This window comes from Lepisosteus platostomus, chromosome 23, assembly GCF_059453375.1.
Source record: "Lepisosteus platostomus isolate fLepPlt1 chromosome 23, fLepPlt1.hap1, whole genome shotgun sequence".
Taxonomy (NCBI): Eukaryota; Metazoa; Chordata; class Actinopteri; order Semionotiformes; family Lepisosteidae; genus Lepisosteus; species Lepisosteus platostomus.
In genome coordinates, this window is record NC_142633.1 from 14175067 (window position 1) to 14187973 (window position 12907).

Sequence of the window (12907 nt, forward strand, 5' to 3'; positions counted from 1 at the left end):
TCTGCCTAGTGATATAAATTCATGCAGTCTTAACGGTAGTAATTCAATTCAAACTACAGGATGGAACAAGCCAAGTTTTCAGCATTCTTCTTTAAATGAAACAAAAGCAAGAATTCAAATGCCAAATACTGAACATGTAACACATTGTAACATATGACACTGGCCACAAACCTCCTCAGTCCTTGCCAAAATATTGTATGTCCTCTGTATCCTATTTTTCCAGTGACAGAAGAAGATTAATTAAGATTCTTATCATTTTAAATAGAAGGAAAAATGAGATATTACCTACTCTTGTTAACAACTTATCATTTTGGAGAAGTATTTCTATTGCATCAACAAAAATACGTGGTACATAATATACATATTAAAGTAATGTTACAGAACATGTACATAGATTGGTGGTACAGTGTTTCGACTGATAATAATATATATAAAGAAAATACAATAACTTTCCCTCTGCTCTCCAAAATCGTCTCTCACAAGGAAGAGTAAAACTAAGCGAAAGGCCAGGTCAGCAGCAATTGCAATTTTTACATCACTTTAATTTAGAAAAGTGAAAAAAATCTTATTAACTCAAGTACAGGGGATGAAAAGAGCACCTGATTTAGAAACCAGTCTACCACAAGACACTAAGCAGAAATACTGAATTCTAAAGTAAAGAGATATCAGTATGTTTTCTATAAACCTGATAATCAGGGGTGAACAGCAAAAATACAAGTAGAAAGCCTCTTGATATTTCTGCCTTAGGAAATGCAACATTTGAATAAAATTTGCATCCTGAATTATAGTTAATTTTATTCCAGAGTAACCAGAAAAAATCTGCCAACAACAGGAAAAGAAGCGAAAACTCTTCACACTAAAAATGACTATCGAAAGGTCACAGCCTCTTCGGAAACAACAGGAAGCGAGCATCTGAAGCTGTTGAATTACAGGTCCACTTCATATCGGAAGATGCAAAAAAAGAAACAGAAGTCTCAACACAACAAAGACTGTGGCGAAGAAAAGTGATTTTGAGCTGACAATACTTAATTACCCCATTGAATTGTACACTTTGAACTGAAACAGCGAGCTGAGCTTAACGCATAGAGAACAGCTAATCAATATCTTTAACTTAAAGATAAAGGTCTGATGGCAGCCAGATCTTTTCCACTTGCTGCTGGAAAAAAAAAAAGAAATGCATGCTTGACCCACATAAGGAACGTTTTCTCTTTCACACTTCTAAAACAAAAGCTAAGTGAACTAAAGCAATTAAAAAAATGCCCAAAGCAGCACACAACACAGGGGAGACATAGTGACAGGGAATAGGAAGTTCAGAAACTGAAATTGCCCTTAAGACAAAAGAAAAGGCACAGTTCAAAACTACTGCCACCCGGTGGAGATGGGTGAGCATGAGGACATCAGAATCACACCTTCAGGGGTCATTTGATTTGAATGCTTTGGTTGGAACTAGGTTTTCTCCCAGTTGGTGGTTGATACTATACATTGACATCTCTCTCAACAGCTGCTCACAAACCGTACTGCATATACGGCAGAGTCAAATACTGTATATCTCTAGACCCGCAAGTCTTCAAACTCAACGCGGTCTCGGAGAGACAAATCCCACCACCGCACTGAATATTTTATGCTCATCAGAACTGAATGGCATCTGTCTGCCTCTTGTCTCCCAACAGCGCCGAAAAACCTTGGCATACCACTAACTAGTGCCAGTCCTGAGGCAATGCACAGTCACTGATCCACAGCTTGACAAGGCAAATCAGTAGTGAGTGAGGCTACAGGCTGCCCCTGGCTAATCAGAGGCAACAAAAGGTCCTGAGAAAATTAAAAAGGCTGCTTAAACTAACCACGACTATAGTACGAAGCGACAGAATGCAGAAGCAGCCACTGATACAGCTCAGACAGATCCCTGGGTAAGAAGATGAACACTGACAATTAGCATCAGGCATGCAGGATGGAAATCACCTGCCTCATATTCTGCAGACTCTACTATGATCAAAAAGGTGGTACCTTTTAAACGCAGATAGAACAGAAGTGTCAGTAGCATCACTCGGGCAGGTGACGTTGCCTCGTCCTTTAATCACAGCCCTCCTTTCATTTTAAATATGTTTCCCTTAGGTGCTGTCCACTGAAGCTTCCTTTCCCCTCTCTCTGTGCAGCTCAGTTTCAATGGCTGTCTAGCAAGCTGGCATTCCTCTTCCTTTTGGTCCTATCTGGAGCATGCTCAGTATACACCAGTGCCTTGTTAGATTATTTTCTGAGGCTCCTGAAGCAAGCCCATTGGTAGGGGGATTCTTTGTTTAACTGATTTATTTCACCACGCTTACACACATCAGTGGGCTTATTAAAAAGGATCCACAGAAACCCCCCGCACACTGGATGCTGTGCCCGGATTAAAACAGCTGTGATAACACAAAAGCCCCACTAGATGGTGGTCTTGAATAACATTCAAACCAGCAGTCACACCAAAGACTAATGATCACCTAAATGGAATGCTCACGGTGGTGATGCAGCAGGTAAAGGCGACTAACTAAGGTATCAAAGACATCAGAGCACGTTTATGCAAAATATAGTAAAGTTGGTATATTGTCTGACTGCCTGCTAGTTTTTTTGTTTACCACCGATTTTTCAAAATTACACCTTGTGCAAATCTCCTAGAAACAATACCTCTTCACATATGCTAACATAACCTTTATTTTTCAGAATACCGATCTTGCATTAAAAAATCCCATGGTACAGTACATCCTCCACACAACGAAAAACTGGAAGAATCAAAGAGTTTAGGACATATTTTAACCTTATGCCAATGTAATTCCTGTCAATTGGCTATCACTGTATCAACGCTGTCTTTCTGCTGCAGGACTTCTGCTATCTAGACTCAGATGTCTCAGAAGGTTTTCAGATTCAGATATATGCAGATGCCTAAGGGAGACGCTATCTCAACTTGTCAATCCTGGACATGTTTTACACATCAAGAGAGAATTCACAGATCAGATTAAGATAAAATGACAAACACAAACTCAAATTCAGGATGAAGGACTGTATCACCATGAAGAATCCATTGCAAATGGTTATCTATCACAGCAAACACTGCTGCAGACAGAGCGTAGATGAGGAATCATCCAAGTCTGATCCAGGAATAAAGAACAAATTCAGAAATATCCTTGGGCTCAAAAATTGCAGTATTCTGAGCATATGTGCTTTACAAAACACCACTTCAGTAAATAACTAGTACAGCACTGAGAGGAATCCCCTTAGGTTCTCAGTGCAGTTTCCATACCATGGGGTTAAAACTGAGCAGTACATTGTTTTCTGCTGCTTTTTGAACTCTCTATTTTCATTGTTAGTCAAAACTACCAAAATAATTAACACAGAAAAACAACAGAGCTGCCTTAAAAACATGTCTTTCTCTGCTTAAATGTCAAAAATATTTTTCTCCAAAAGGCAAGATTTCTGGGAGATCCAATTAGTCAGTGCTAATCTAAATCATGTGTCTAAATCACCCCACAGAAATCACCCCAGTTCTTGCAAGGAACCTCTTTCCAAAATAAAATACAAAGGCTTTCTCATACCTCTGAGGTAAAAAGCCCAGACCTGCTCTTGAAAAATGACAAATACAAAACACACTGAAGCGACAGAAATCAGGTATTTAGTCGATGTCAGAGACTATTAAATGCAATTAAAATGTGTTGGAGGGTAACCTATTTGATTAATGTTTTAAATAGGTTACAGTGTTAGAATCCATCCTCCAGGCTTACAAAGAAAACTGAGGGCAGTGTAGAGAGAGCTGTTTTAAACAGAAAACAGAAGACATAGTTTTACGTTACAGAGGTTTACAAAGAAGCTTAACCTTGATTGCAACAAAGCCTTCACCACAGGCAAGTAATTGTCAGCCTTGCTAACTCAATTTACAGAATACAGATTAATGAAAGTTATATAAAATGCGGGGATGGGGTCTGAATCATGCTCGTTCAACAGCTGGGAACCCGTCAGTCCGGGGGCTGGTGCTGTTCAACCTTGGTAATTTGCAGTTTATCTTCAAGGGAACATGGATAGCGATGAGAATATGTGTGCAATTGGTTGGAAAATGAAGCAAAGCACAGTGAAACAGGAAAAAAAAGACCAACTTTCATTTTATCCATCTGGTCAGAGGGTGAAGTGTGCCTCAGACACGTGCCTGGATAGCTCTTTTTAGTTTTTAGAGCTGGTAAAGACTCATACATTGCGAAGATGTAAGCGGTAGTGGCCAGTTTTTCCCAGTTTTATTATACAGTCATGGAAAGATTAAAAGCTAAATTATAACCTTTTTACCACCTGAGCCTGAAGAGAAGGTATTAAGGTTCCTCATTTATTTCGTTTCTGAAAGGCTTGTCTGCTTATTATCACTGTAGCTGGCAGTAGTTAAGCCACCTTGGTTTCCTAATTAACACAGCAGTACATTTCTGTTAAAAGCTATATGAACCTGTGTCTTTCTGATTCATACACTAAATGGGATCTGAGGCAGATTAATAGCTTTGCAGGTGGTCTGAGGTCAAGACCATCCTCAGCATCAGATTGAGTGGTTGAGAAAAATTGGAAAGGGGAGGTGTTGGTCTAAATACGACTCACAGTTAAATGTTAAATAGCATTCCCTCTCACTGTCTGCCATGACTGCAATCCTTCTAAGTTAATTTCAGCAAACAAGACCAGTAACCATGGAGACTCTACCCTCTGTATCTACTTAATAAAAGTAGGAAAATGAGATGACACCTTTAATGCTTATTACTTTTATAATGCTGGGAAGATTTCAAAAAGGTTAAAAAACACCTTTCTGCATATATGAAGAAACATCACACTTGACTGGGCACTGACACTCTGACTTCCTATAAACAAATGCAATAAAATATTAGGAATGATAAAGAAAGGTCAGACAGGGATAACAAGAAGTTTTTAACAGTTCATTAAATGTCTGACAGCTCAGCAAGGAGCCACACATTTCTATGGAAAATCCTGTGGCTTGTAGTGCAGTACCATCCGAGAATAGTGACTTGATTTGGAACTGGGAGAGAATAACTCTCTGCCCTGCCAGAGTCCATTTGCACTTTTCTTTTAGAGAACATGAGAGATACGATTTGCTAGGAAGTCAAAAACAAAATCCTAATAATCTTACAAATGTTAGAAAGTCCATAATTTAACATTAAGCTTCATGTCTGAATCCTGAAAATGAAAAAGAATACATTTTATTTAGCCCCTTTCTGTCATCTGATTAACCTTTACAATATTCTGTATTTTATAATGCATTTATAGTGTATATAAATGTGTACACTTCCAGAGCAAAACAAGAAGCTAAAGATGGGGCTTGTGAGTACAGAATTTCCTTTCCTGAGCTGTTATCCCCTTGCTTTGTCCCCCAGTAGTGCTGACTGCCTCTGTCTTGATTTTGACCTACACTGATAGTTTACTGCCTTGCTCTACTTACTCTAAACAGCAGCTAGGTGTTACTGTGTTTAAACTGGTCTCCCAATACTATTTTGTTCCAGTTCAAAAGAGGTAATTCAGGAAGCCAGAAAAGAGGACTGTAAATTGACTGTTCGCTCCTGGTATGCATATCTCATTGTATTGCTTTAATAGTATTAGCTCAAACTTCATCATTCAGCTTAGAATTCCACACTTGTCTAATTCACTTCATAACAATGTACTTGCAACGCCCAGATATAACCATGATTGTAACCAATAGAACAGTCCTTCGGGGTGGACTGCCAGTGCTTTTGAGGGTTTTGAGTGCTTGCATTGGGTTCCCTTGTAGTCTTCTCTCTAAAACATTTTTTAAAATTCAACTCTTTTAGCCAGTGTTGATCATTCCTTTGGGTCCAGTAACGTACTTGCTACCCCTTACATATTGAATAGCAAATTTCTATTCAATAAAACTTACTGTCTCACTCCAGTAGCTACCAATTGTGAGTCAGTGAGCTAACAACTACAAGGCTTTACTATAATTTTACAGCTTCAGTGTGGTTTATTTACCTCCAAGGCAGCTAAGCAGACAACAATAACACAAGCCTCACCTGCACTATCATAGACTCTTTAAGGCCCTAGCGCTCCTGGGTTTGTCCGCTTAACTCTTTTTTTTTTGCAAACATTTCAAGTTGCATTTGCTTGTGCAAGCAATTTCTAACTGCTGCAACAGGGAGAGGAAACCTTTTATTAAGATGAAGGAATTTACTAAAGAAAAGTAAGGCTAACCTATCCTCACCAACATCTATGTTTGTTCTAAATCTAACAATACATTTCCATTGTTCCTTCTCCATCAGAGGCAGTCCCACTTATCAGTGATATCCCTTAGGATTTCTGACTTGCTGACTAAGCATTATGTTATTTACCATGAATTTTCAGGACATTTGTCTCAAGTGGAAATATACACATCATAGTCAATTTGACTTGCAGAAAAGAAATATACATTTACAGTAATATAAACTGAACATCAAATATTTAATTAACATTTATTAAAGACTTGTGTTCTGTGGGTTTTGTGTTGTTTCACGAATCAACATCTATGTTTTTTCTTTAGTTATATGATTTTAACATCATTACCTGTAATTACACACTTCAACTTAAAAATTGTTTTAACTTAAAATAGCTGTAATTCACCATTCATCTGTATATAAATCAATAAGTTCAAATAATATTGAAAGCTTAAAATCTCAGAGTTGAGAGCCTGGGTGCTATTTATGGGAGGGGATATGATTTCAGTTTACACTGAAATAATGCTCAACATCCCTAAAAGCACTGCTGGAAGATTATAGTCTTCTCCAATTTAAGCCTTAGTGGAGCTCAGAAAGGCAGTATTTATGGCACTCTGAAAGTCTGATCTTTTTTTCCTTTGAAAATCTAGGTTTAATCTAAGTACATAGCCAGGAGAATTTGAATTATTTTGCTTTTGTTTATCCAGTCAAAAATGTTTGTTTGTTCAGTGAATTCCTCCCTTTCCTGGCAAAACATTTAAGTCTCTTCACTGTGTCCTTGGTGTTCAGTTTAAAAGAAATGTAATGCATCTTAAGCCAAGTACTGTTTAACGCGAGTTTCAGAAATCAAAGACTTGATTGAACAGAGAAACGCAGCATTAAAAGAAAAACCACCTATTTTTGCCAAATGTAGCACAATACATTTGCCATCCATGCCTTTAATTTTTAAAAACACAGTTTTCTTTTTTTCCTACGGTTTCTAATTATACAAAGGGATTCTGTTAACTGGCACAGCAAGAAAAGTCAGATGCCTTCCTGTGTAAGGAAAAAATACACTGTGCTAATTAATACAGCACCCAGTTCTGCTACTTTGCTGTACTACACATCTCTCAATGTTATATCTAAAAATAGGATGTGAATAAGTTGATAATAAGTACATGATGAAAGATGTCAATAGCAGTTCTCACTTTACTCTTTTGCAGACTTATTATTATTGTGGTTTGTTTATGCTTTTCCTACCATTCCTATACCCATTATTAATTAGGATGTACTGTAGAATAATGATTCCCCATAATGGTGTATTTTTCTCACAGTGTAATACTAATTTAGCACAATTTCTACAATCTGTGGCAGTAAATAGTCTTATTGCAACATTAATGACAAAGAGACCTTCCTAAAAATAATAAACGCTCTACTACAAAGAGGTCATGTCAAAACATTTATGTAGCAATTCCTCTGTACAAAGAAGGGAGTTAGAAAATGTATGTTTAGGCTCCATAACCTAGTTTTGTGAAGATGTGAAGAGGCCACATACTTAGAAATGAAATGAAGTGACCCAGGTGTTATCAACAGTTTATTATAATAAAGACTGTGATAAAAGGGCTTAAGGAAGCACATTTCTTTGTGTGATTTTTTTCTGTAATGACAGGGTCATGACTTAAAACAAGCTGAAGGGAATGTTAAATACTGTATAACCCCAGCAGCAGGAAAAACTATCTGCCATTGTCCTGTTAAAATACATGAAAAGCCTTGCTTCGATCAGTCTCAGGTTTTTTAACATTTGCTTGTTAAAAGTAAGAGTACAGTAACAAGTTTTCCTCTTACTTTTGAGTCTCAGCTGGACCTAGGATCTCTGTGTTCAGTCTCATGGGTACCACACTACACACGAGACACTGCTCTAGGGGTAGTCCAAAGATGAACAACTAGACTAATTCCCAGTCTGAAGGGAACACCACACTGAGACACATTAAGGACAGTGAATCCTTGTAGCTTTGTTTCCCAGAGAAACTACAAGCATTTCAAAGTGGTATTCAAATAAAACCATTTGACTTTGACTTGACTATGAAAAAACTGACACAAAAATCAAAATGGAATTAGTATAACCCATCCCATGACTAATATTTTATTTTCTTGTACCAATCTGAACATACTGTATAACTAGATGGACAGTTTGCTTACATTTATTAATATTTTAAAACTGATTCTATTAAAGTCTATTAAACTCTTTGGGAATCTTGACAAGCAAATAAATGTATTTGTTACTGTACATTTAGTGGTGTACTGTACATAAATGTTATAATCAGATATTTAAGCCCTTTGTGCAGAAGAAACACTGGGTGTTATTGTATGGATTTTTTATTTACAAAGTTTTCATAATTTTAAGAGCATCAGAGAAATTCCGGGTAGGCTTTCTGATTGAGCGGAGTGTCCTTTAAGCGTATTTCTTAAATGGACAATGAGCAGAATAAAAAAAAAGCTTTTAAACTTATCAACTCTGTCAACACCTAAATCTATTTTGAATTTTGAAAATCTGCCTGTCACACTTATTGTATGAGGTAGCAATGGATGGGCCGGCTGTTTATTCCGAAGTGCCAGCCCAGAGTTCACACAGAACAGAGACCAGCTCAGCTCCCATGCGCTGTGTTAACAAGGACACTATGGCTCACCCAGTGCCCAGAGGAAATGGGCTGAGCTCTAGCACTCGTTAAAAGGAAATTGCAGAATATCAAAGCAGTGAACAGCTTGAGCCCACTGTGTACTGTGGAAAAGTTTCACCCAGATGTAGTTTTGACAGAGCCAGATAGTGTCATAGGAGCACTTCAGAAGCCCTCAGGATAACCAGTACTGTATGTCCCTTTACTTCCCCTCCATTGGTTGCACAGAACACTTGTAAATCTTGTCTCATTTCAGTCTTCTTCGCAAGCCTCCTTTCTTTAACTATGTTTCATTCAATTTTCCAAACGTGCTCCACAAATAGCAGCACTAAAATGGAAAAAAGTAGCAAAATGTTCATATTTTCCACAACTACAACAAGGTATAAAATAAATATAAATCTCAATATGCTTTTACCTCTTAAGAGTTTAGACAACATGGGACATCAACTAAGCAGTAAACGTGGAATCGCTCCTACCCTTGGATATTTTATTAATTAAACTGATTAATAACATGCTAAGTATGGTTTTCATAATCCAGTTTTCCACAGAGATTTGTGAACCCAAGGTAACTGTTGCAGAGCTCAAATGAAATTAAACAAAACACAATACATTTGTTACACATACCGTCACATTCACTGTAGATTTCTCACAAAACATGTAAAAGAAAGAAAACAAACAACAGACTTTTAAAATGGATTAGCTGTGACTCCGACAAGACTCAAGAATCACAGCCACAAAATCTAAAACAAAATAAACCCTAACCAAACACAGACACACATGCAGACAGAGAGACAGAGAGACAGACGGACAACACCTCTCATTGCAGTGCAGGCCGCACTTGACTGAAAAAGACAGCTGATAAACACAGAACCTGAAGGGTCTGTACCTTTCATGAAAACAAATCTGCGCGCTGGAGATGCAGACGGAATTTCTATTGCTGTGCAGGGCAGGCTGTGTTTACCGATTGTCCCTGCGCGGTCTGTCAGGAAGAGGCACAGGGAGAGATGATTTCCTGCAGTGTGCCCTGATGTCCAGGAGAAGCCCAGCTAGTGTTCTCCTACAGGACTGGCTCCCACAGCACCTGACGCCTAGCAAGTCACGGACCTAGCCTGTGCTCTCTCTCTCGCTCTCCCACTCTTTCCTTTTCACAGGCGATGCTGCAAGATTTGTCAAACTAGAAAAAAAACAGACCATTAAACCACTAACTCCCTTATTGCTTTTCTGTAGAGCAAAGATAGCATGTTTTCAAGTCATTACCAAAGACTCTCTTCCTATCTGGAATGAAAGAAAGTCATCAATTAAATTCTGTACCTAGTCACAGGTACACCACATGCTGGTGTGATTTGCTGTTATTTATATACATAAACATTTACTGCAGGCAGGTCTGTGGAAGTGATAAAACTGTAACTGTAAGGTGTCCAACCAAAAGATACATCTAAATCTAAGACACGGCAATAAACCGAGGGCAGCACTTAAATATACTACTACAGTTAACAATAGATCATTCATGCTTCCAGAAAAGAACATGAAACAACTAATCATATGTAATCTGCATCACCTACACCCTATGCATTTCATCTTCATTTTTTACTCAGCAGAAACTGTGTACTGTGCAAGTACAGCTATAACAGTGAAGGACGTGATAATAGATTCACAGGGAAGTTTCATTTACAGTAGATTTGGATTTTAAAAATGAAAAGGCAACAGATACTATACATGTCTGAGTACATTGCTGGTGTTGGTGAACAACAACTTATCTAAGGGGATATGAAATAAAAAATGTCATGAAACAAAAAGCACCAGTTCTGTGTCCCTTATTTTGTAAGGTAAAGCATTAAGAGTTCCTTAATGTCACTGGGGTGAAAGTGCTCAGGACTTCTTTGTCTCTCCTCAAAGGAAAAAGAGCTCAATCTATTCATGGGCTTTTCTGTTCCCTGCATTTTACGTCCTTAATCACACACCATTATTCTACTTGAAATGGCACAGAGGGATCCGGTTCGCACACTATGCTGGCCAAGGAACTCTCTGCCCAGTGCCAACACTGACTCAGTCCCTGCCTTCCCACCCATAATGAACTAATTTCTCTTCAATCTGCAATATATAGCCAGATGATCAGAGAAAAATCGTTTGTCAAGCAATAGCACAGAATGCAACACGAATTCACAGGTCCTTGTTTTTTTTTCTTGAATACAAAATGCATTTTGCCGTTACATGTGTACACATTGCCCATAAAATAGATTTTCTTTAATGAGTTCTACTATTGTGTGATGAGGCCATGAGACTAATTAGAATGAAACCAAACTACAAGAGCAGAGTGAATTGCTGTTTAAAATGCTTCTTATAGACGGGGGAAAAACTCTTGTCATGGACAGAGCCAATTCTAAGCTTATTAAATTCTTCAGGAAATGTGCCTACTGCAGTGTTTTTCACAGCACGTTCAAAAGACCATGACAGTGATTTTAAAGTGGTAGTTTATTCACAGATGGCAGCATACAACAGGTAAGTTAAAATTGATTCAAGCTCCATGAATGTAACTGATCCAAGCAGCAACTGCAGTTACACTGAAGTAACCTAAAATATTAAATTGTTGTGTGATAACAGTCTTAAAATATAACTGAAGTGTATTTCATTATACAAAAATCCAGTAACAAATAACAAAACTAACAAAGACAAAGGCAGGATTTGCTGGAGCAAAGATTTTTGGATTCTTGGAATTTTTATTCCTGATTTTATTCCTGATTCCTACTAAAAATATCAGGTTCATTTTGTTGAGTCATGATTCAATGCATTTTCTAGCCGAATAAAAAAAAGAATTACTCACGATAAAAGTCTAAACATGGAAAAGAAAATAAGCATTACAGCTCGAACCTGATTCTAGATATTTTACAGTTGGAACTTGATTCTAGTTATTTTTTAGATTTCATTTCTTCTTGCCAAATCACAAGAAAACTTCAAAGCTGTTGATAAAGGACATCCATTTTTCAACTGTAAGCACAGGTTACGTAAACCACACAGTCCTGTCATTTTCTCATTCATTTTACATTCCTGTAACAGATATTTAATCGCCAAAAGTTATGTTCTTCTTTGATTCTTTCTTCAGTGATTGTAACCAGTAACATAAAGCTTTACTAATAACTATTCATTCTGATATCCAATTTACCCATAAAAACAAATATACCCCATAGAGATGTATGCAGTTAGCTTCTACAGATAGGTTAGTTTTCTATATCTGAAACTCGCAGCTGCCTCTGTGCATTATTAATTCTTCTCAAGTAGACCCAGCATTGCAACAAAACGAAATACACTGGAGTAAATTAATCCTTTAGCCAGACAAAAAGTCAAATGCTTGAAAAATATATGCCATTACCAGCCATTATAAAGTCATCAATAGGATTTGGTTTTACATGGAGAAATTGAAATAGTCGCCTCGTCTGCAAGCAAAGCTACAAATACTTGTGGCACTCTGTCACTCAGTTTTACTGGGCTATTACAGTGATGCTTTATGGTGCTTTGATGTTTTATATTCAAAGGATACTGTGCAGGTACTAGTTCCGTATTGTCTTTTTCATGTTAGGTTCGTCCTACAGCAATCCGACAAGCTTAGCTCAGTGTAGAAATGCTTATGTGTGTGTAACCAACAACTGTAATCCCCTTGGACTACACATTTGTTCTATCCCTGCTTTGATACCCCTCACAGAATGCATTCCAGGATCCAGAGAAAGTTAAGCATGCCCCAGGGATCATTCTTCTGAATGTTTAAATGGGTATCGACTTCTGTCAGGTTGTTGAGGCGATGGTTTAGTCGGAGAATTGCACAACCAGCAGATGGAGAGAAAAGGGAGAAAAACAGTTCATCTGTATGACGAAATACCCAAGCAGGACATCCCTAAACCCCTCCCACATATGCATTGTCTTATTAAAACTGGACCAGAAGCTACAGAATGATATTGAAAGGGATTCATTGTATTTTCTTTTAAATTCAGTTCATCCACTTATTGCACTGATTGTTATCCATTATGTTAACTTTTGATTGTTCAC

At 37.7% G+C, this 12907-nt stretch overlaps 1 protein-coding gene across 5 annotated transcripts in view; it reads right to left on the reverse strand.

Moving 5' to 3' along the window:
• The window catches only part of prkcz (protein kinase C, zeta), a 161642-nt gene that overhangs the window by 70893 nt on the left and 77842 nt on the right, over positions 1-12907 (reverse strand). The window contains exon 1 of one of the 5 annotated variants that reach the window (XM_088617501.1): positions 9756-9867. The exons of 3 other annotated variants lie outside the window; for them this stretch is intronic. In XM_088617501.1, the coding sequence (XP_088473627.1) occupies positions 9756-9762 (7 nt within the window). In that variant the 5' untranslated portion in view covers positions 9763-9867. Of the gene's footprint in view, positions 1-2004; positions 2194-9755; positions 9868-12907 lie in introns of those variants that run through there. One more of the 5 variants, XM_088617499.1, reaches the window with a different exon arrangement.